Genomic DNA, 23,726 nt, shown 5'->3' with positions numbered 1-23,726 from the left:
CTTATTTTTATTAAATTTTACCTCAGCCATTTGTTGCTTTCTCTGAACTTTAGTCTTTTCAGTGTAGGCATTGTGATCAGTTTCAATAATAATTAAATAACCAGTTTCTGGTTGAATCACAAATCTTCGAGGAGTATATTCCAAGGGGGTTGAAACTTGATTAAAGACAGCTCCCAATTTTTCCAAAGCCAAAATTCTATATAAAAGTTATATTTTTAAAACAACATTAAATATTTTTTAAAAGTCTATAATTTAAAATAATTATGAGATATAATAATATAAATCTGAAATACTAATAAAAGATTACTTGAAAAAGTTGCTTTATTGTTCTGTATTTTCAAATTATAGTGCAAATCTATTACAATTTGAAACTGAACTGATGTACACAGTGTGGCTATAAAGTTCTAAGAATGCTTCTAAAATATACAAAAAGTTTTCATAATTTATTCTTCAAGACATATTCCTCCCAGCTCCACACAACACTTTGCATGGTCCTACAGCCTGTTCAGGGATCCTGGAAGTCTGCTCTTCAATTCCAATTCGGGAAAGAGGAAGTAGTCAGCTGGGGTGAAATCAAAATAATATCGAGTGGTGCAACATTGACATTTCTGGAGGCTAGAAAATGACACACAACTGCTATGTTGTAAGATTATTATGTGCATTACTGTGCAGCAGTTTCATTCTCCATGTTTAACTGCTCTGCAAGCATCTGAATGGTACATTGGTCAGAAGCCAACAACTGTCAAACTCATTTAATGTTTTCCCTGTTTCTACTTGATGCTGAATGACTGCTCCTTGGGTCATCTTTGATTTCCTCTGTCCCACTAAGAAATTGCACATGCCAAAGAAAAATGTTGGAAGGAGTCAAAGAAGCCACCCCAAATAATTTCTGGATCATATCAAATTATTCTGCTAGTATTCTGCTCAAATAAACACAGAATTTGATTGTATACCATTGTTCTTTTGACATCATCCTAACATGTCACACAAAACACATCCATGGAGAGCTGCACTAAACCAATACTGATAAAAGCTAGTTTAGGTGTTAAGAAAGGCCAGTTAGATAAAGTTCAATTGATAATTCATAATGGGGTTGCTTTGTTGATGCTACAGAAAATCAGTCCTAAAACTTTATAGCCACATTCTTTAAAAAATACTGTATTTGAATCCTAGAAGTATCTTAAAAAAGAAGCAATTATAAATATTAAATATTTTAAATATGTAGAAAATTAATCTAAATTTAAAGTAATATATTAGCCGTAATATATTTATATAATATAAAAAATATATTTAAAGTAATATATTAGCCATAATTAACAGAGTGATATTACTGTAATTACCTTAAAAATCAATTGTCCAAAACAGGATTAGAAACTCAGTTATCCAAAATGGTTTGCAAATAAATAAATAAAAACAATGTGTAGTGTTATACATACCAAGAGTATAATACACAGAGACTCAATTCTCCACATAACTGGAAATCACTATGTCATCTGTTGATTGTAGCACCGTGAAACTAGGCCATAAACATAAAATTATGTTAGAATTTCAGTAAATTCAAATACAGTAATTGCATTACAGTATTTACAGTTCATGAAACTTAAAATTCATTTTGCTTGATGTACAAAAAATAAGAACAAATGAGTTTCTGAATTATCTGAGATTATATATCTGAAAAACCTTAGTCCCATTAAGTTTGGATAATTGAGTTTCCATTGTATTTCCTAAATTAAGAAGTTTCTTTTTATTTTTACCTCAGTGTGTTAGAGGAAATAGCAACAATCCCTTCAGGACATTGTTCTGATGAAAATCCAGATGCATACTCTAATGTCTCATAAGATAATGGAGTTAAGTGAAATCTGTTTTGATAATAGTAGCTCAGCCATGATCTACTAGACATTGCTAATACTGAATCACTTCCCTGCATCCGGACTTTAAACAGCTTTACCGGTCTTGATCCTAGATAACGGGTTCTAGTATCAGATAAATCACCTGTTATTTGATCCAATACAGTTCTTAATAATACTCCATTCTATAAAAGACAAACAAATCAGCTTATATATTAGAAAAAGTCATCATCAAAACTTAAATTAAAATTATTTCATATTAATCAGATTTTCAATTTAATCAACAATGCTCATATGGCACGGACAAATGTCATCATTTTCTAATTCTTAACACAAATATTAAATATGTAATAAAAACGTCCACAATATTTTAATTTAAAAATTCTCATACTTGTAATCCAATATTGAGATATAATATTCCTTGACCACTTGTATCTCTGGTGCCACCTTCAGAACCGCCCATTTCAACAATAGCCAATGATTCAGGAGTTGCAGGTAATGCCTGCATACTAAGTGGAGAAAGACAATCCTGTTAGGAAAAAATTAATAAATGAAACACATTATTATTATTATTATTATTATTAATAAATGAAACAAATTATATCTTTTTTAAACTATCTTAATATAAAAACTGAAACATTTTTATAATTAATTGATTACAATGCAATTAAAATACCAATATATTGTTGGTATTTTTATTTGTGTATTTGTGTTTGTGTCTGCATATGCACATGCATAGATTCACAAAGGTTGTTCAAAAATAATGTGTGGAATTTAAAACAACACAAATACATTAATTAAGCATCACCAGATAAATAGTCTTTTTCAAAAACTTTCCTTTGCAAATACAGAAGTTTCACTTTCTAGAAGGGCTTACTGGAACTCCTGTAAGACCCTACCCTAAGAATGTCTGATATTGATTTGAATCTTGTTTCTCCCATATTTATTTTATTTTTGGGAGAAGCCAGAGATCACACAGTTCAAAGGTCTAGGCTAAAAGCAAGTTAAAACAACAAAGTAATACTTTTCTCACACAAAAATCCCCTAAGACACTTGCCAAATCAGTTCAATGTACAGTAATACCTCAACTTACGCGAACCCGGAGTTATGCGATTTTCAAATCTCGTCGATTCATCTTGTTTGAGCGCCACGCAACACTTGATTACTCACTAACCCCACACTATTGTTCAGCTTACATGTTCGGACGTGCCGCGCAGAATCGACACATAGCTACAATTTATTTTGTGTTATTTATTTCTGTGTTTGTTATATCTACGGAGACTTGAAAGACTCTATGTGGTGATTTCTTGCAACCGCGAACGAATCAAAAGATGAGATAAGATTAACGAGAACGTTTATTAGCTTACATACATCCGACTTGGATTTTACACAAATTGCGAAATTATACCCCGACTTACGCGGTTATCGCTCGGTCCCACCTATTGCGTAAGTTCGGGATATTACTGTATTGTATATGACAACTGCTAAAGCTGTTAAACTTAGCTTTACATGATATATAACAGTTTTAATTATATACAATTAGTCTTGTTATTATATAAAATGTTACTATATAATATTTTTATAAAATTTAACAATAATTAATAATTATAATAAGTAAAAAAATTCATTTACATTTCACTGAACAACATTTTAAAACAATATTAGATAAATTTATAATCTGATATTTAATACTAACTTAATCCTAATCTACAGATTAATTAACTAATCAAAAGCCCTGTAGATTTATTAATCAGAAAAAAGTCAATAAAAAATATCAAGAAACCATAATCAATTTCTGATACTAAAATAGTCTGATACACACTCATTAAAGCAATCAAATTATGAGATCTTGGGCTGCAATTTGAAAAAATTGTAGACCTATAAATTCCCACTGTCATCCAGTTGTCCTTCCTTAATCTTGAGAACAGAGTTAGATATATAAAAGTCAAGGTTAGATATGGGAAACTTAAGGGCAGGAGGCCCGATTAACTAAATAGGAACTTTGATGAAAAAATCAGAAGTTACTTTATTTCAATTCAAAGCTTTTCTTTTGAAAGGAGTAAGATAAATGACAGGCAAGACACTACAGTACTAATTTGAGGTGGAGAGCATATATTTTAAATTAAATAAATTAAAAATATGATAAAAAATTGCAGCTGGCATTGCGACCATGTCACAATAAATAATTGCTTGTTTTTTTAATGTTCCATTTTTATAATAAAAAATGGAACATTCAAAACAATTATTTCAAAAAATTTGCTCGAGTCAAAATCTTATTAGATAACACAGATTAAAAATATGATTTATAAAAAAATTATCATCATCTCAACAGGATTAGTCTCTCTCTTCAAAATTAAGCTATCTTTGGATTTCAGCTCCATTCAAAGATTTTTAGATTAGAAATGATAAAATTATTTTCCTCCAGCACCTTGGAAGCATTAATTAAATAATAAAGATTATTCAATATATATAATGAAAAAGTAAAATTTTAATAAGAGAAGTTACTAGAAATATTTACTAATCATTCTTAAGTTAGAAAAAGAAACACTTGATTCTAATATTAATTAAATAACTCAACACTGATTTAATAATAAACAATCAGAATACAAAGTACAATTTGTATCTTAGCATATATACCATCCAAGAATAAAAAAAATAACATGAAATAACGCATTTTACTTATGTATGAATTAAAACAACATAGTTTATGTTGTTTTAATTCATACATAAGTAAAATGAATTATTTCATGTTGTTAAAAAAAAAAATGATTAAAAAATAATTTCTTTCTAATTTTAAAGAATAATTTTAATTAAAAGAATGTTTCATTGAAAAAGGCAGTTCAAATATTAATAAAATGTTTTATATGTAACTTAAAAGAACAAAATTAAAATTTAATATAATATCAGGAACTTATATAAGCTGAAATACTGAGTTTGAAATAACTTACTGAAGGATCTAAAGATATGATTCTGACAGTATTATCTGCAAGGCCAACAGCTAGAAAACGAGATCTCTGTTCTCCAATGGGAACACTAGCAAGTGCCATACATATTACATCAATTGACATTTCCTTCCTGTCGGTATATTCATTTAGTTGACCAGACTATAATTAAATAACAAAACATTAACACACACAATACATTTTTAAAACTGAATACATAAAAATCATATTTACAGGATCCATTTCAAAATAAACTAACTCTCCACCAGTTAAAGCAATAACTACTTGTCTTTGATTAACAGCACATTTTACAATGGTTTTCTTTCCAGGAGTTTTCCATTCGTTTACTCTTTTGTCTGCTCTTATATGACGAATTCCATCTGGGTATATCTGAAAAAATAAAATAAAATAATAACAACAACAGAACAATAGAGCTGAAAAATTAATAGTACTTTTCTCTAATACATAACTGAATCTTCCTGTTGGAACATAATAATATAATTGGTAAATTATTTATTAACAAAATAAAGATTTATTGTTTAATTTTCTGGCATTTTAAGCTTATATATGGAGATCAAACTGAAAGTTATAAATAAAAGTTTAAAATCTAAAATCCCCTATAAGCTAGATGCATAACTGAGACTATCATTAATAAAAATTTTGTAACATATTATTAAACATATTGTAATTGTTAGTGATGGGACAATACCAAAATTTCTGCTGAATACTCCCAATTCAGATTCTTTTAAATACAGTACTTTCTAAGTTTATTTTAGTTTAGAAAATTAACAATTTACATTACGAGCATGGTACACTCATTCATTAATAAACATCCAGCTGAAGAATGGAAAACGATTGGAAAATCCAAAATTAATCTTTCAAATAAAACGTGAAAATTCTCCATTTATAAGTTGACATGCATGCTTTTATTGTATACAAAATAAATTTGTAATCTTATTTTAGATAAAGTTAATATTGCAACACTAACCCCAAACAAATTACAACTAATTAATGCACTTTTACCCGAATAACTATCCCATTGCGTCATGTTGGGTCGCCATCTTTGGATACTGCTTCACTGGCCAATGTGAAGACAGCAGGGAGAAGATACATGAGTACATGAGAAGATGGTTTTTTTTTTTTTTTTCTTTCTTTCACACTTCTCACAATGGGCATGTTTTGTAAAGGATTTAACTTCATCATATTTAATACTAAATAAAGTTGGCAAATGAGCTGAACAAATATTGTCACGAGTTAACCAATTTTTGAATTCATTCACTTGAGCCATATATGGACAAACTCATCTTGAAAATCAATTTTTTTAAACTCAAAACGACATTAAACAGCACAAACAAGTATTTTTATTCAGAATCATGCAAATTTCATTTGAAAATTTAACGTATTACCAGCACATTTATGAATCATCATAAAATGACTTTTTCATTATAATCATGAAAGTTTTTATCATTATAAGTAAATATAAGGTAATAAATATTAAAAACAATTTTATATAATATTGTTTCAATTAAATTATAATTTTGTTTACATGTTAAACTGTTTTGTCAATCGCTAGCCTGATAGTTCAATCAATGTTAAATCACTTATAATTAAAATTTTTTAAAAGCAGGAAAATTTATGAAACTATTAAAAAATTAAAATAAATTTAAATTTGATTATCTTTTATGCAAAACAACACTAAAACAATTTCTATAGTCATGTCACAAAAGAAAAAAGAGAGTTGCAATTAATTAAAAAATTGGAATTAAGGATTCAAAAAATGCAGGCAAAATTAAATGAATAAAAATTATTGAAAATAATTAACACTCTGGCCTTTACACCAAAACCAAAATCAAAATAATTGAAAATCAAATTAATTTTAAATTTATATTGTTTATGTGAGGTGGTAATGCCTCATGTAAACTTTGCTTTTAACATTTAGCTTTTAATATATGGGGTGTAACAAAAATGTGTAAAAAATTTTAAAGGTTGTAGAGGGTTAATAAAGTTATATTTATTACATTAACCTATATTAATATAAACCATATAATATGTGCAACATTTTCTTAAAATACTTTGAAATAATTCACAATAAATAAACAATTCTTAACAAAAAAAAGGGAAAACTTTTGAAAATCAAATAACCCAAAGGGAATATAGCTTTATGCTTAATGTCTGGTCAATTTACTAAATTAATCGATATTTATCAGGTTGTGCAGCCATTTTAATTATTATTCATAATGGAACTACGAATAATGACCTATTAATTACTTGGCCCATAACATATATATATATACATATAACTAAAAATAATTGTATTTTGATAATTATTTTTGTTAATAAAATTTTTTATAGGTTAAATAAATAAAAAGGGGAACTTTGCTAATAATTACTTAAATATTAATTCAACAAACAGATTATTTACATTTTATATTTATATTTTCACATATGCTTAAAATTTATGCTTAAATAAATTACCTGAACTAAAGCATCATCACCAATTTGAGCACAAGAGAGTGTAGGTGTGGTACCAAGAAATCCTGAATCTGTAACTTCTTCAACAGTTTCTCCAATAGATAATACCAGAGTTGCATTAACGAATGATACAATGATATATGCATCATATTCATCTTAATATATAAAAAAATAAAATTATAAAATTATTATAACTGCACATATATATATTATTCTACACAAATATATACATTATTCTACATACCATCAGATTTCTTTTTTACAGTCCAAACAGCATTAGGATTACCAGGTAACTCAGAAACAGCCATTTCTGATACCTAAATGCAACAAAAATCACATATTTCAACATTAATAATTAGTTATATTCTAAAACAAATATGTCAAAATTTAAAGCTACTTTAATATTTTAAAACTGTTTAATGAAATATTCAACTAAACTTTTGTTGTAAGATTTAAGGCCAGTTCATATGTTGTGAGAATGGAAAAGAGAACAGAAAACAACACTAAATAGGTTTAGTGCACAACACTTCATACATTACTTGTGACATAATTCCATTCTCTAGTTAGAGAGAGAAGTTAACAGAAGTTCTACTTTTCTCTGTTAACAGAAGTTCTACTAATCATCATCATACTCCGAGTAAATAATAGTGCAAAGTAGATGGAAATATTTTATAATTTTTTTCTAAAATTAAAGTTGAAATTTTAAGAGAATCATTTTATCAGACATATAAAATATTTGTAAATATTTTATATGTCTGATAAAATGATTCTCTTAAATATACAAATCTACAAATATAAAATATTTGTAAATATTTTATATTTAAGATATAAATGAGGAGCTTATTTCTAAGGAAACATAAGCACCAAATTTGTGATATTTGAACTAATGCCATATTACTCATTGCAAACTCTATTGTTTATGTAAAAAGTGTGTCAAATAGGCCCAAGTCAAATTAGAAAAATAACCTCTAATTTACATTTTGTTTACAAATGGGCATATATCCATTCTACTGTAGTTCCAGGTGGACATACTAATGGAAGTGTATGATCATATTACATAATTGCAAATGTCTGCTTGAAAAATAATGTATTACATGGTAAGAATGTTATGATGTTGTAAGATTTTCTTTTTAAATTATTTAATAATTAAACAGTTATTTAAAATAATTATTTTAAATCTATGTGACTAAAATTACCATTTTAAATATGGCATTATTGACTAATACAATACTGGCTACTAGTAGTTTGGAAGACAAAACAACGATACTGTCCAAAAAAAGTAAAAGTAAAAAAAAGAAAAGAAATCCTGTCAAATGGAAAAAATGAAAGAAAAATTCAGGTGACTGTAAAAGGTTCCCATCCTGCCCCACAGATTTCTTGTAACTATGCAAAAGATATACTGGTAAGTCTACTTGGTTTTGTGAAGTTGATATATTATTGAATGATGACATAATCCACTTTCATAATAATTTGTACAACAATTCATATAAACAAAAGCAAAATGCAATAATTCTTTCCTTTATTTCAATTCAACCAGAAAAAAAAAAGCTAGATAAGCCAATGATGCTAATGCAACTGAACATATTGTGACTAATTCATATATGATAACTATGTTTTAACACATTTGTATCATTTTACTATAAGTAATTTTTTAATAATAATGGTTAAAAAATATCCCAGTAACACATTTATCCTGATTATTTTAAGTTCCTAAATTTGCATGACTACACTGTAAAAATCTACTTCACTGCATTTCACAGTACTGACATAAACTCATTATCATATTCCACTTTAAAGAATCTCAATTGACACAGCAGAATACATAGCAGAAAAAACACTTATAAAGTTAGTTTAGATTCTAAAATATTATTAAAGCAAATTAAAGTAAGTAAGTTTTAAAAATTTTGAGATCTGAGATGAACAGATCATAAAAGTGAAGTCTAAAAGCTGATTTAGGACCAAAATGATGTATTTCCAAACTTTCATCCTATAGTTTCACATGTTCTATGTAATGTGGATTTTCTAAATTTGTTGTGGATATACCAAAAACTGGCATTGTAACTCTACTGATATTAGCTGAAAAGAATATTGCCTGTTTTTTAAAGTTTGAATTAACTGCACTTACATTCATAACTTGTTCAAATATTCTGAGATCAGTTACAGAAAATGATTAAAGGCTCAATTACTCTGATTAGATGACTAAAAAGATATTCTTCTATATATAGTTAAGAATTTATTACTAATAATTATATAGAGATTTAAAATAATTACTTCTAATCCATGTCTCAAAACACGCAATGAAGATCTTGGTCCTCTTCCACATACAGTATACAACTGTGGTGTGTCTTCATTAGCCAAATCAGCAATATGGCAAGTCATGATTGGTGACAAACTTTCAAGTTCATCTACCAAAACAAGATTCTTAAGTGGACGAGGAGCAAAGAAGAATGTATCACCTTCTTCCAGTGGCATAGCACTACTAAATTCTGGCTCATCATCATCATCACCAAGATGAGCAATTTGATATAAATAGCTGAAAAATGTATTCAATTTTATTTTTAAAATACAGATATTAATATAAATAGTAAATGAAATACATACTGATTTCCAAATTCAGAGGCAACAAATAAAAATCCAGTTTTCAAAACACACATAGCTGAAGCCACAGGTACTGTGTCAAAATATTTCAGTTTAATTTCTGTAACCTAAAAAAAAGTTTAATTATTTTAGAAATCATAAAATAGCTTATAATCAATATCTTATTTAAATTTATAACTTATTTTTATAAATAATGAATCATAAAATTAATTTTATAATAGTAGTTTTTGATTTTAAAAAAAATGCTACTAAATATTGATAGTAAGTAGTAGTTTTTCTTTCTTCATTAATCATTATAATAATAAGAATTAATAACAATACAATCTAAAAAAAACTAAGTATTTTGAATCAATTTCATGAAATGACTAGCTTGTTACCCATGACTTTGCCCGTGCAGATTTTGCAAGCAAACACCATTTATAATCAGTATTTCAACAACCATAGTAATTGTTATATAACACCTACTGTTAAGAATAATCAGAATTGCTGAGAATCAAACGAACTGTTTTCAATTTGATCAATTTTCTGGAATGTTTACAATTGTTCTATAATTGAACCAATATGCAAAAACAAATTTGAATTTAAAACGGTTTGAACATTTTTAAAATCAAAATAGATAAAAATATTTATAACAATGTCTGAAATGTTATCAATTTAATACACCTAAGTATTCAATGAAGACTAAACATAATTGAAAACAAAAAATTGCATCTAAAATAGTACAGTAGAAGCTGTCAGGTTAAGCCTTAATCCTTTCCCTCTCCCTCGTGGGGGAAAATTTCGTAAAATCCCTTCTTAGTGTGTGTTTTCACGATGTACCCTGTGTACCAAATTTCACCTCTTTAGGTTCTAGCAGTCTGCTCTGGGAGACGATGAATCAATCAGTCAATCAGTCAGGACAAGTAATTTTATACATTTAGATAAACAAACAAGTAAAAAAAAAGCTACTCTTAATGATTATTACACCACACTCATAATTAAATTTTTTTTCTGAAAGATTTTTTGTTTTCATATTTTTTTTTATTATTCAATAATCAATAATTAAATTTTTATTTTTCTCTCCATTTTTATTGAATTCTGCTAAAATTCTCTATTTCAAAATTTCTATTATATGGATTTATCTATCTATTTATTCTCAATAAAAAAAACAAATCAATTGAATTATATTGTTATTGAAATTCAAATTAAGTTAATTCTGTAGTGGCTAACCAAAGCAATCGAAGCATTAGGTTTTTGATCACTAAGATAAAAAAATCCACAGGATTTTTGAAGGAATTTGTCCATTATATCAAGCCCATCTCTCACAAACTCACAGTAGTCATATATCATGTAAAATACTTTTTTAGATCATAAATAAAAAGTATAAATAATATACAACATATTTTAAAAAATGAAACATTATATATTTACACACATAAAAACACAAATATTTATATGTATATATGTAACTGTGCTTAAAATGATACTACAAATATAACAAAAACAACATGAATTGAAAATAGTGACTGTCATTTTAATTTATAGATAAAAATTTCTCAAATATTAAATAAATAAATTATATGAAATTAAGAATCTAAGCTAAATACATTACCATATCTTCATCTGCCTCCAAAGTAACTTTAAAAATATCACCTTGCTCAGTTTGTGCAAGAAAGAAAAACATTGCCTAAAATAATAAATTTTTAAACTTAAAAAATGCAAAAAAAAATGATAATTAAATATTTTATATTTTTCAGAATATCTTTTTAAAACTTTTGTATTTATCACAATCAACAACATGCTACTTCACTAGATAATCATCAAACAATTGTATTCATCAAAATGGCTTAAAAATGTAAATAGCTAACTTTTCATATTCACCACGACATAAGTCAAGACGCAAGTGAACTGAGTTTTAAGTTGCCATGAAATACAAATTGTTTATCATCCATCAGAGAAGCCATTATTAATTGTGCTTCGATTTTACACTACTGAAATTTTTCAGTGAACTGTGGTTAATCTTTCATTAACTAATCAACCAGCCTGTTGCAAAAGTAATAAATCACATTTCTCAATGTATTGCACAACTGAAGCCAGATTTAATTAATATATATGCTGCAAACTGAACAGGAACAACAATATGTCAGAACAGTTTTCTCTTATTGGATATGGCATTTGTTTTTTGTTAACTTTTCAATAAGTTCTAATAATAATTCTTTATCATTAGTAGTATAACTTTTTAATTTTCCATAATAAAAATGTTCAAAATCACTTTGCTAGAATAGTTAACAATTATTAAACAAAGAGCACATACATTTTTATTTACACATGGCAAAACTTTGCCATCTGTTTTCATCAAACACACCAATCCTGATAACATTTTTTGACTTAAGACAAGAATTAGTCAAGCTTGCATCAAATAATTTGGTAAATATAAAAGTATGAGTCACAGCTCAGATTGACTGAACCTAAGATCATATGAGTTTTGTTTTGAGAGTCAGTTGAATATGGCGACAGAGTATTGTCAATAAGATTTCTTTTATTTGTAAATTAGTCAATAACAAACTTTCTTATAGTCATCTAATAATAGAAAAACAAAGTATAATGTAAACTGATTACAGTAGAGCGTCGATTATCTGAAAGTCAATTATCCAAAAGAATTCCAGTCTGCAAATTTAAATTTTCGCCAGTGCTGTGGCGCTGCAATTTTTAGCTGTTTTGGGCTACTCAAATATTTTACATTTTTGATACTAAATTAACTTCTGAAGTATAATTTTTTATTGTTTTTATATTTTTCAATATATTTATTTTGTTTGTACAAAATAAAAAAGTAATTTTTAATGATACAATAGTCTTCGTTAGGCTTAACATCGACGAAAATTCAACGTGAAGCGATATGCAATGGAGAAAAATTTAAACATGGGATAGGTTAATATATTTTTTCGTACATAATCAGTTATCCAAAATATCGATTTTCCGAGCAACCCCAGTCCCCAATTGATTCAGATAATCGACGCTCTACTGTTCGATGCTCTATTCATAATCTATTAACTAATTTTCTATATTTTAATCCTATCCAAATCATATCTAAATCATGATTCAGAACAAAAATGAGAATTTATGAATAATGTATTCATTAATTAAAGTATGAAAAATTATTTAATAGATTTAAGCTTTAATTATTCTTGTTCTTAATCAGGTATGATTCAGAAACAGTTCTGAACAAAAAAAATGCTTTTCTATTCAGAACTGCTCTTCCATTATTGCTTACCAATAATAGAAAAGTAGTAATAACTGTTTATTATTTTCTTACCTTGGTTTTATGAGTTGCACTGCAAACAAATATCATACCTCTCTCTGGATCATCAAGGTCATTCTAAAATTAAAATAATCATCTTAATTCAAACTAAATTAAAAGTATTTTAATATACAAGCATATGTCAATCTAATATATAATAATATGAAATAATTCATAAATTTCATTAAACAGAATTTAAACTTAAATTGAAATAAATTTCAAAAATGTAGTTAAAATTATAAAATAAAAAAAAAACATTAAAATATTTTTCAAATGTTACAGAATTTGAATTTAAAAAATTGGAGACAAAAGTAAAATCAAGATAGCAAGCATATTAAAATGTTTTTCCTGATTTAATTTAATTATATGTAGAATATGTAAATAATACGTAGATAAATTTCAGCTTATATTTAAGGAAATAAGAAATCAAATCTGTAATTTTTACTTACATGAATATTAATTGTTATACTAACATTTATTAAAATATGACATCAAGACTCATAAAAATTTACATAGTTTTATTATTTTGCAAACAGACATTATAAATATTAATAACTATTTTACAAAAACTTTATGAAAAATTCTATTAAAAATAAAAAAGTTACTACTCACTCTTCTTCTTGGAATAGGACATCGAATATCTAACTGATCACCAAAGTTTTTGTAAGTTATATAATTTTCTGAACAAATTAAAACTCCACTAGGACCATCACTGCCACCTGGAACTATAGTTTAAAAACAAATATATTAATTAAAAAGTAAAGTATTTTTTATTGTGGAAAACTATAAACATTTATCCAAAATATATTAAAATGTTCTTATAAAATATAGTTTTAAAACCTTTGATTGATAGAGATGAAATTTTACATCTTATAATTTAAAAAAGCATTTTTTCTAACATACAAAATAAATAGTATATGAAAAAAAATTTTTTCTTCTGTCTTATCTATTAAAAATTTTATTTCAAACAAATTTTACGAATAATCATATTATTATATCTGTTTATTCATATTATATCATTTGTTTCTAAATCTCCTATGACATAATTACATGATACTACTACATACTACCTTTATTCAAAACTACTTGTTGATTTATAAATTAAATAAATATAAAATTTGGTCTACAAGAATATACAGTGGAATCTCTATATTCATAATATTCTATATTCATCACATTTTGATGACTTTTCCCACCCATATTGGTCAGTATTTTCTGTATTCATTGTCATCCCCAACAACGACAGTGGCACTACAATTGCACGCCCATGCCGATCAGCTAGCCATGTTGCCAATTTAGCTATTTTTGCTAGATTTAGTGGATTTATGAACAAATCTAGCCATGCAAATGACCTAAATTATAATGGCCTAGCGATTTTTATAATGCTATGAAGCTACAAAAAAATCAAACAATTTTAATGGAAACAATACAATTTGAATATTTTTATTAAAATGTCTAGCTAAATATTTGAATTTTAAGTTGGCAACACTATCAACTAGCTGTGGTTAATCAGTTTGCTTTGTGCGGTCATGGTGTGTGTTCTTGATTTCACGTTGATTATTTTCAAAAACTCAAGTTCCAATGGCTCCAACAAAACACAATAAAGAAAAACAGCAAAAAGGGAAAGCAGTTAGAACAATACAGATAAAAAAAATTATTTCTAAGTTGGAAAATGGACAAAATTTTGTTTAAATAAGTTAAAAATAAGTTGGAAAATGGACAAAACTAAGTTGGAAAATAGAGAGGTTGCGGCCAAAGTTTATATCTCTAAAACATGAATGTCAAATATTGAGCGCCGCCATCTTGTAAACCTAGAAGTTTGACAATGGCATTTGGAACATCATTAGAATAATGCTCGATGTTCCAAATGCCATTATCAAACTTCTAGGCTTACAAGATGGCACTCAACGTTCAAACTTTAGAGATGAAAACTTCAGCTGCAATGTCTCTAGTGTTTCCAACTTAGCCAAAGAATTTAATATGCTGAGATCATAATTGGAATTACCTAATGTTTTAATTGATGGTATGTCTTCTAAACAATAATAACCTTACTCTTCTTCCCCTTCTACCACTATACTGTATTTATTTAGCGCAATAAAGATAAAGTTTTACAAACAACAAAATTTTTATTCTTGTATCTTTTTTTTTTAGAATGGGAACAGATTAACTGAATATCAGTTATTTATTATGAGAAAAATTGTTTCTATATTTGTCATTTTCCATATTCGTTAGATCCTTCGGAACAGATTAATGATGAATATAGAGGTTCCACTGTAATTCTAGAATTTATTAATGAGCCCTATTTACAAGCATTCTTTTCTGTTTTTAGTTTTTTTTCTTTAAAATTTTATTTCTGAATTGCATTTTTTCTAATTTATGAATAAAAATTGAATTATTGTAAAGTAGGGTGTCAAAATTGTAAATATATTATGAAAATAATCAATTTCTTTTGTCATGATCTTATTTTAGACTTTATAGGTGAATTTTAGAAAAATGTTAACTTTTATTAAAAATTTAAATTAGTCTTTCTAACTAATAAACAATTCCAATTCAAATAACAAAGTTTTATTTTCACACAAAACAAAATAATAATAATAATTACATAAATATTCATTAAAATTGACTATTGTAAATACTGTTTTTTTTTATGTTTGCTTAAATACTACAACAAATAAATATGATAATAATGATAAAATAATTGTGATGAAAAAAATTCATTAAATTTTGACTATTAATTAATAACACAATTTTAAAGAAATAAATTATTATAACTAAAATTTTTAAGTAATAAAATTTAAACAAATTTAAAAATATATAATAAATTTTCTACCTGATATAAGAAAATTTCCATGTTCTTCTAAAGGTTCACTATATTTCCTGACTACATGATTTAACCCCAAATCAAGTTCATAAAAAGTTAATGTCTGTTGAGTTGTTTGAGCTGCTTCTCCAGTAGGATCGCTATCAGCATCCTAATATTTATTAAAAAAATAATTAATGTGAAAAGTCAACATTTTTATATTGCAAAAATTAATTAATGTTACCTCATAATCCATTTCTAAGCATGCAAACATTGGGTTTTCAAAACCCACATCAACACCCACCATATGATATACTAATGTATTGGATTTGTGGGCTTCCAATGGAGAAGATATGGTTAAATGTGCAGCTGCATCACGATTCAAAATATATACTAATTTTTGTTTTTCAACAGCTCCTATATTTGAATAAAATAATAATAAATAAATAAAAAACAAAACATTATATTTTAATTATTAATTTACAGACAATTTTTAATTTTTTAAAAATATCTTTTAGATTTTATAATGCTTAAATGAGTGTTGACATATGTAAACATAAACATTGATTTTGATACATGATATATATGCACTTAAGAAGCATACTCATTTGTAAAAAGTAAAAATTTTATTTAAAGAATAAAAAGTTCCCTGAACAAATATTCATTTATTTGATAACTGTATGTATCTCATAACCAATAATTTAATATTTAATCATTACCATTATAGCAAAGAATAATAATAAAACAGAATAAGTCAAGAAGATTTCTACATAAACGGGACATTTATACAATTTAGTCAATTATATCTCTGAAATAATTAATTTTATCTGAAAATATCTGTTTACTTTGAAAATTCTGCACCAACTCAGTTAAATTATTTTTAAAATTACTTTCTTTCTAAAATATATTATTACATTAATTATTGCATTAATGTTTTAGAATATATTGGTTTTCAAACAATTTTTAAGAATCAATTAAGTTCAAAAACCGAGGTTTGACTGTAATATTCTCCTTTGCTACTGCATAATGTTTGTACTATATCTACAGCATCCAAGTTTTAGGTGGCTAAAAGTTGAATATGTTTCATTTTAATGACATAGTTACCAATCATGACAGCTCTACCCTTTGGATCAATAGCTAAATATTGTCCTGGAACAATTCTCCGACAACCACTTTTACCAAAAGTTTCCTGATGAACCTAGAATAATCAAAGCAAATAAATTAAAAACTGAAGATTATACAAAATTTGAATGCATAATAATATTTACTTATATTAAGAGTAATTTCTTGACCCAATACAGCTTGATCTAAATAATTATTCTAGCAGTAGATTATGCAAAGATTCAATCAACACTTATTGCAATGAGACATAGTAAGCAGTAAATTACAATAATATCCTAACACATTACATTACATTAAAGGAGTAGAGGTTGTCTGTATATGCACAGACTTTACCTCTAAGAAATTAGAAGTGTTGAAATTGAAATTAGAAGAGGAAGTGATAGTAAGTAGGGAGGGAAAGGAAATAGGGAAAGATTGAAGGGAAGTGTCGGATCATTGAGTGTCTGCATCAGAATTGTTGAACAAGTAAAATACATAAAAAATATCCTAACACACAAATCTAAAAACATTTTACTTATTTCTAGATTGTTTAGTTTAAATTGATAATCTGTTCAGTTTTTAAACTGATATGCTTTTTCAGTGTTATTAATTACTAGAATGTACAATCAAACTAAGCCTTATTTAGACAAAAAACAATTTGAATTCTTTGTTAGAGAGTTAATGGACATCTAAACACATTACAACCCATTCATACATAGAGTTGAATTGGCCTGTTGGCATTTTTGTATTTAGTGTCTCCTGACACAAACAAGATTCCCCATCATTTTCTGATCTTTGATTAATCAAGTCAAAACACTCAGCTTATATAAGAAACAGAAAGAGAAAAGAGGAGGAGAAACATGACAAGATGTATAAGCTAAGACCCCTCTTAAATTATTGGTCAAATAGCATCTATGTGCTGTATGATACTGTAGAATAGTTTTGTAAATACAGTCGACCCCCCTATAACGTGCGTTCCTATAACGGAAATTCCTATAACGTAGCGAAAAAATTGCAGCAACATTCGTTTAAAGGAACTCCTAAAACGTCATCGCTGACTCATTTCGCGACAAGATTGATAGAATCTGGACCAATAGTGGATGAGCAGCCGAACTACTTTCCTCCGACCCTGCGCCACGCTACGGAGCGGCTAAATTGAGTTTGCTATCGTCTGTTTAGTATTATATATAAATTATATATAAATTAGGTACTGTACATATAATTATATATTAATTATATATAAATTAGGTACTGTATATATAATTATATATTAACTTAATTTATTGTAACTTTATTATAATTATATATATGCTTTCTGCCGCCTGGCAACACGCTACGGAGATTTTAGGCTAGTAAGTTGAGTTTATTATCGTCTGTACAGTATGTAAATTAGGTACCGTAAGTCTAATACAGCACTAATTTTATACATTTCTTGTGAAAGAAACACTTCTTATTCAACGGCCATAAAAATTATTTATATTAATGATGTCTCCAAAGGTCAAGTTATTTTTATGCGAAAAATTCGTTATTAGAAATCGCGGCCGCCGTTTAATGTGCTGTTCCGCGATGAAAACCAGCTTTAAGCAACGGCATAGTCGAACGGTACACACTCGGTAAGTAATCCTATAATTTTTTGTTTATAGCATAGTTTATACGGATTATTCCCAAAAAATTATACATGTTTTGGAAATGTTGAGTGGAATTAGTTTAGAATCGGTTAATTTTATAGAAGAAAACCTTTCAAACAGCCTTAGTCCGTAAACTTCCCACCTATCGGGCTGCGATTGGCTCATGTATTTAATCACTCCTACAACGTAAAATTCGATTAACGTGGAACGTATCTAAGTGTTATAGGGGGGTCTACTGTATATATAACATTAACAACCCAATTTATTTGCATCACTAAACAATCTGCTGGTTAGCCTTGAGCAATTTCAAGGCAAGTAAATAAATTAAATACAAATCAATTTCACTAGAGGTAGGATGTTATGTTGCTATCTCATGATAAATTTAATAATTAGAAATTAATTAATTGTAATTTAGAAAATTCTAGAATAAAAGAATCAGCCCAGAATTTAATTTGGAATATTATTCCAGAACATATCTAAGCTCTCAATTTCATTATAGATACCACTACAATTGGTGAAAAACATCTTTTACCAACTGTAGTGATGGCTATGATGAAATCAATAGCCCCATCTTGTAACCCCTTGGAGTCTAACATTTTGGTTCAATGACTTTATAGGATGCATATTTTTATAGATATTTCAGTGGATTGATTAAAATGGACCACCCTGTATAGTTTTTGCTGTTTTTGTTTCCTTTATGTTTAAATTTTTATTTTGTGTATCAATTCAAAATAAAATTTGTTATAATAAAACTTTTTTATTTTAATTTAAAGCCTGTGCTTAATTCATTGTACAAATATATTATAATACAAATAAAATGTTTTGATATATAAAATAATTAAAAAGTAGTTTTCATAATCATATTTTTTACAAATAGGTCCCAGGAATTCCCAGAAATAGAAAAAATTGTCTCAGAAACAGAAAAATAACCAAGACTCAGAAACCCTAGTATACACTGATTTTCAAAATTATCAATTATAAACAAAAAATAAGTAAAGTTTTGTTCTTTATTATGCTTTATCCACATTTACAACACAACCTATTTATCTCTGATATTCAGACAAATACAAAAATTTGCACTAAACCTCAACAACTTTTTCCTTTATTATTACTTAAAGCAATTTTTGATCTAACAAAAATAATTTGTATAATAAACAATAAATATCTGAAGTACAGTTTAATAAATAATTCTAGACATAATGAAAAATTTCCAGGTACAAGCAAATTATTAATTTGTAAATATGTAAAGTTATGTACACTTATTTGAAAATGCTATAAATATTGTACTTCATTAAGATTTTAATTTTTAACAAAAATATGAATCTTAACCGTTAAAGTTTATTTAACATTTTAAAACATCCACATCATTTTTTAAATTTTCTATTTGAAATAATTCGTTAAAAATAATTTTGAAATGCAATAGTTATAAAATAAATTTTAAAGAAAACTATAAAAAATGATTTTTCATTAGATAGAACAAAATAAAATAAAACTGTTACCTTTTCAAAAATATTTTTTTGTGGAATGTATTCAAGTATCACAATTCGACCAGAATCTGATCCAATCACGAGGTAATCTGAGGATGAAATAATCATAAATATTAATTTTCATAAAATATCAAAATTAATTTAATTATCATCATTATTAAAAATACACCAAATTATATCAAGTTCTTAATTAATACATAAATGAAATAATTTGAATTTAAGTGAGTGCTTACATTTAGAAAAACAAACTTCAAATATCATTCCAGTTTGTTTTTTTAAATTAATTAATTACTTAAATAATTAAAGTATCAATTGATCAATAGATGATAACATATTTTAATATTAAATTATTCCAATTATTAATTATTTTATTATAAAAATCAGGGCTGTGGAGTCGGAGTCATGGAGTTTTGGTCTTTTGGCCGGAGTCAGAGTCGTCAAAAAATCTGCCGACTCCGACTCCCTTTTTACTTACCAACTTGTTATTTATATGAAACAGAGTCAGAGTTGGAGTCAATAGATTTTTATGCGACTCCGCAGCCCTGATAAAAATAGTAATTCAGTAGAGTTTTGATAAATTATTAATAATTTACTTCCTTTAAGTGGTTGGTGTTTTCAAAAATTAATATAATTATTAATGAAAATTAATGATTATAGATTAAATTTTTGCAACATTGATGATAATTTATTCATTATACAGTAAAAACTACAAAAGGCAAAAACCTCCTTAAAATGAAAACTTATGAAAGGCAGAAATTTGCATTTATGCCAATATTAATGTCAAATTTTTTCCTACAAAATAACATTCCTAAGGCAAAACCTGTAAAATGTGAACAGAATGCTATATACATTATACAGCTGCTTTAATACATGTTAGTTAGAACCTGTAAGACAGAAATCTAAGTAAGTATTGAATTGAAAAGTTTAACAAAAATATTAGGTATAAAATCAACAAATCAACTCTACTGATATTTGTTTTGCTTGTGTCATAATGGATTTTATGGAACAGTTTAGTTAGATATCATAACTGACATTAGCAAGTTTGTAAATTATTTTAAAAAAAAATAATAATAATAAATATGATTAAGGTATAACAACACCTCAGCACAAACTCAGTTAATATGATTAACAAGAACCTAATTTAGAATGAGCAAATATTTATTGTGGCATTGTCACAGTGCCAGGCTGCAATTTTTAATCATATTTTTGATTTAAAATATACAAGGTGCGTTCCATAAGTAATGCGACTAATTTTTTCATGACATGACGATATGCCATAGCTAGTTCTAACTTGCTGTGCTAGGTGGTGTGAGGTGTTAGCTTCAAAACTCGCCCAGTCTTGTTTGCCTCCAAGCTGCCGGCATGTGAGGACGTTTGTTCCCGTGAACCCCGTTTTGAGTTAATGTAACACAGAATGATGTATCATTTTGTGGAGCAACATCACGCTATCAAATTTTACGTTAAACTTGGGAAGTCCGCCACCTAAACTTTTACATTAATTCAGCAGGCCTTTGGGAGTGATTGCTTCTCCAAATCACAAGTTTTTCAATGGCACAAGTTGTTCAAGGATGGCCGAGAGGAGGTCACAGACAAACCTTGCAGTGGATGTCCATCAACCTCCCGAATTGTCTTCTTTGACATCAGAGGCATTAACCACCATGAATTCGTATCTGTCAGGACCACTGTAAATGCAGCTTTCTAATTGAAAGTGTTCAAAAGACTGAAATCCTAGTCACGCGCTGCCGAAGGACATCAAGGACACACGGAAATTTCATCACGACAACGCACCAAGCCACAGCACCTTCACTGTCAACGATTTCCTAGCCAGGACCCACACACCATTGGTTCCACAGCCACCTTACAGTCCTGATCTGGCTCCTGCCAACTTTTTTTTTGTTTCCCCGCATGAAAGGGAAACATTGGGACACGATTTAAAACATCAAGGCTTATGTTACATCAGCTCTAAAGGACATTCCAGAGAAGGCCTTCCAGGCCTGGAAACACCGCCTTCACAACTGTATCGATGCAGGAGGGTGCTATTTCGAAGATTTTTGATTAATTGTAAAAATATGTTCAATAAATGATTTTTTATGAATTTGGTCGCATTACTTATGGAACGCACCTTGTATGCTCTCCACCTCAAATTAGTAGTGTCTTGCCTCTGTACATTTATCATACCTTTCCTGTTAGCAATAGACTCATGCCAGTCATCTAACTCCTTTCAGGAAAATTTTTGAATTGAAATAACCTGATTTCCAGTTTGCATCAGAAGTTTGTATATAGATAATCAAGCCTCCTGCCCCAAAACTTCCTATATCTGATCTCAGCTTTCATCTATCTAACTTCATTCTTGAGATTACGGAAGAGCAGGCAGACAGATGACAGTGGAAATTTATAGGTCTACAATTTTTTCAAATTGTACCCAACAACAAAGTAAAATTTGTTAAAAACTAGTAAACTTTAACAAGTAATATAAAATACATGCATTAAATCTTACAACAGATTTAGTATGACAAATAATAATCTTTTAGCTGTGAGCTACAATTCTGGACCAACTGAGAGCTGAGCTTACCATCAAAATCCTGAGCTGTAGCTCAGCTCAGCTCATTTGGTATAACTCTACTTAAGAGTACTGAATGGAATCTAAAAATGTATACTTTTAGTGAAACAACACACAGAAGTTTCATTTAAAACAAATATATATTTTTTTTCATTTGGCATAAAGAAGGTACAGAAAATAAAACATGCATTCATCTATATAATTATAGATGAATGTATGTTTTATTTTCTGTACCTTTTTCTTATTTATTTTGAGGTCAATTCAATGATTGTAGCAACCTACTATAGCTAGACTAAAAATTGATAAAAAGTACATACACATTTTGAACCAATAATTACTTTCCTGTACTACTGCCTAAAACAGAAAGCCTGCCTAATTTGGAAAGTTCCCATGTAATTTTAGCTTTCACAAGTTTTACTGTATATAAAAAAATAAACTGACAATTAAAATGCTAATTATGATAATTGAAAACTATGTTACAATAATGAAAAAAGAAAAATATACAAACATGTTTCATTTTTGTAATAATTTAGAGATATAAATACATCTTATTTTAAAATTATTCACCTTTAGAACCACCTGTCAATCTAAATGCCATCATCGATCTTATTACTCCAAATATTTCAACTGTAAGTAATGTATGTACTTTTCCTGTATTTGCATCTGGTCTTAAAAGTTCCAGAATTTTTCCTCTAGAAACAGCAATTTCTTGTTGTTTTGTACCAGAAAAATTACCATGAACAGCATGTGTTATGCCAGTAGCTCTCTGAAGCGTTAAATTATAGAGAAACATTTCTGTATTCCTAAATTCCAATTACGTCCAATACTGTAAAAAGAAATAAAAACAACTCATTAGAATATTAAATTTGATTTTATAATTAAATTAAATATTCTAATTAAGTAAAATTATATACGGAATATTAAAAAGTATAATTATTATATTTGAATATATATAAAAAGAGTTGTAATAATTTTTGATTAGCTAGATTCTACAAATTATCAAAATCTACTAGG

At 27.4% G+C, this 23,726-nt stretch overlaps 1 protein-coding gene across 1 annotated transcript in view; it reads right to left on the bottom strand.

The window, feature by feature from the left end:
• Window positions 1–23,505, bottom strand: part of LOC111619382 (splicing factor 3B subunit 3) — a 31,821-nt gene extending 8,316 nt beyond the window's left edge. Inside the window, exons 1-17 of the mRNA XM_023361082.1 lie at window positions 23,280–23,505; window positions 20,165–20,241; window positions 17,041–17,134; window positions 16,181–16,353; window positions 15,967–16,108; window positions 13,749–13,861; window positions 13,152–13,214; window positions 11,451–11,525; window positions 9,863–9,966; window positions 9,533–9,794; window positions 7,506–7,578; window positions 7,265–7,416; window positions 5,024–5,179; window positions 4,796–4,951; window positions 2,239–2,376; window positions 1,755–2,032; window positions 22–196 (exon numbers count right to left, since the gene is read on the bottom strand). Coding sequence (XP_023216850.1) covers window positions 22–196; window positions 1,755–2,032; window positions 2,239–2,376; window positions 4,796–4,951; window positions 5,024–5,179; window positions 7,265–7,416; window positions 7,506–7,578; window positions 9,533–9,794; window positions 9,863–9,966; window positions 11,451–11,525; window positions 13,152–13,214; window positions 13,749–13,861; window positions 15,967–16,108; window positions 16,181–16,353; window positions 17,041–17,134; window positions 20,165–20,241; window positions 23,280–23,505 — 2,457 coding nt within the window. The remainder of the gene's footprint in view (window positions 1–21; window positions 197–1,754; window positions 2,033–2,238; window positions 2,377–4,795; window positions 4,952–5,023; window positions 5,180–7,264; window positions 7,417–7,505; window positions 7,579–9,532; window positions 9,795–9,862; window positions 9,967–11,450; window positions 11,526–13,151; window positions 13,215–13,748; window positions 13,862–15,966; window positions 16,109–16,180; window positions 16,354–17,040; window positions 17,135–20,164; window positions 20,242–23,279) is intronic.
• Window positions 23,506–23,726: the final 221 nt, after the last annotated feature.

The sequence above is a fragment of the Centruroides sculpturatus genome, unplaced genomic scaffold (assembly GCF_000671375.1).
Source record: "Centruroides sculpturatus isolate CEXI.00-Female unplaced genomic scaffold, Cexi_2.0 scaffold174, whole genome shotgun sequence".
NCBI classification, from domain to species: Eukaryota; Metazoa; Arthropoda; class Arachnida; order Scorpiones; family Buthidae; genus Centruroides; species Centruroides sculpturatus.
The sequence above is the reverse complement of the archived record's forward strand: the minus strand, read 5'-3'. Positions and strand labels throughout refer to the sequence as shown.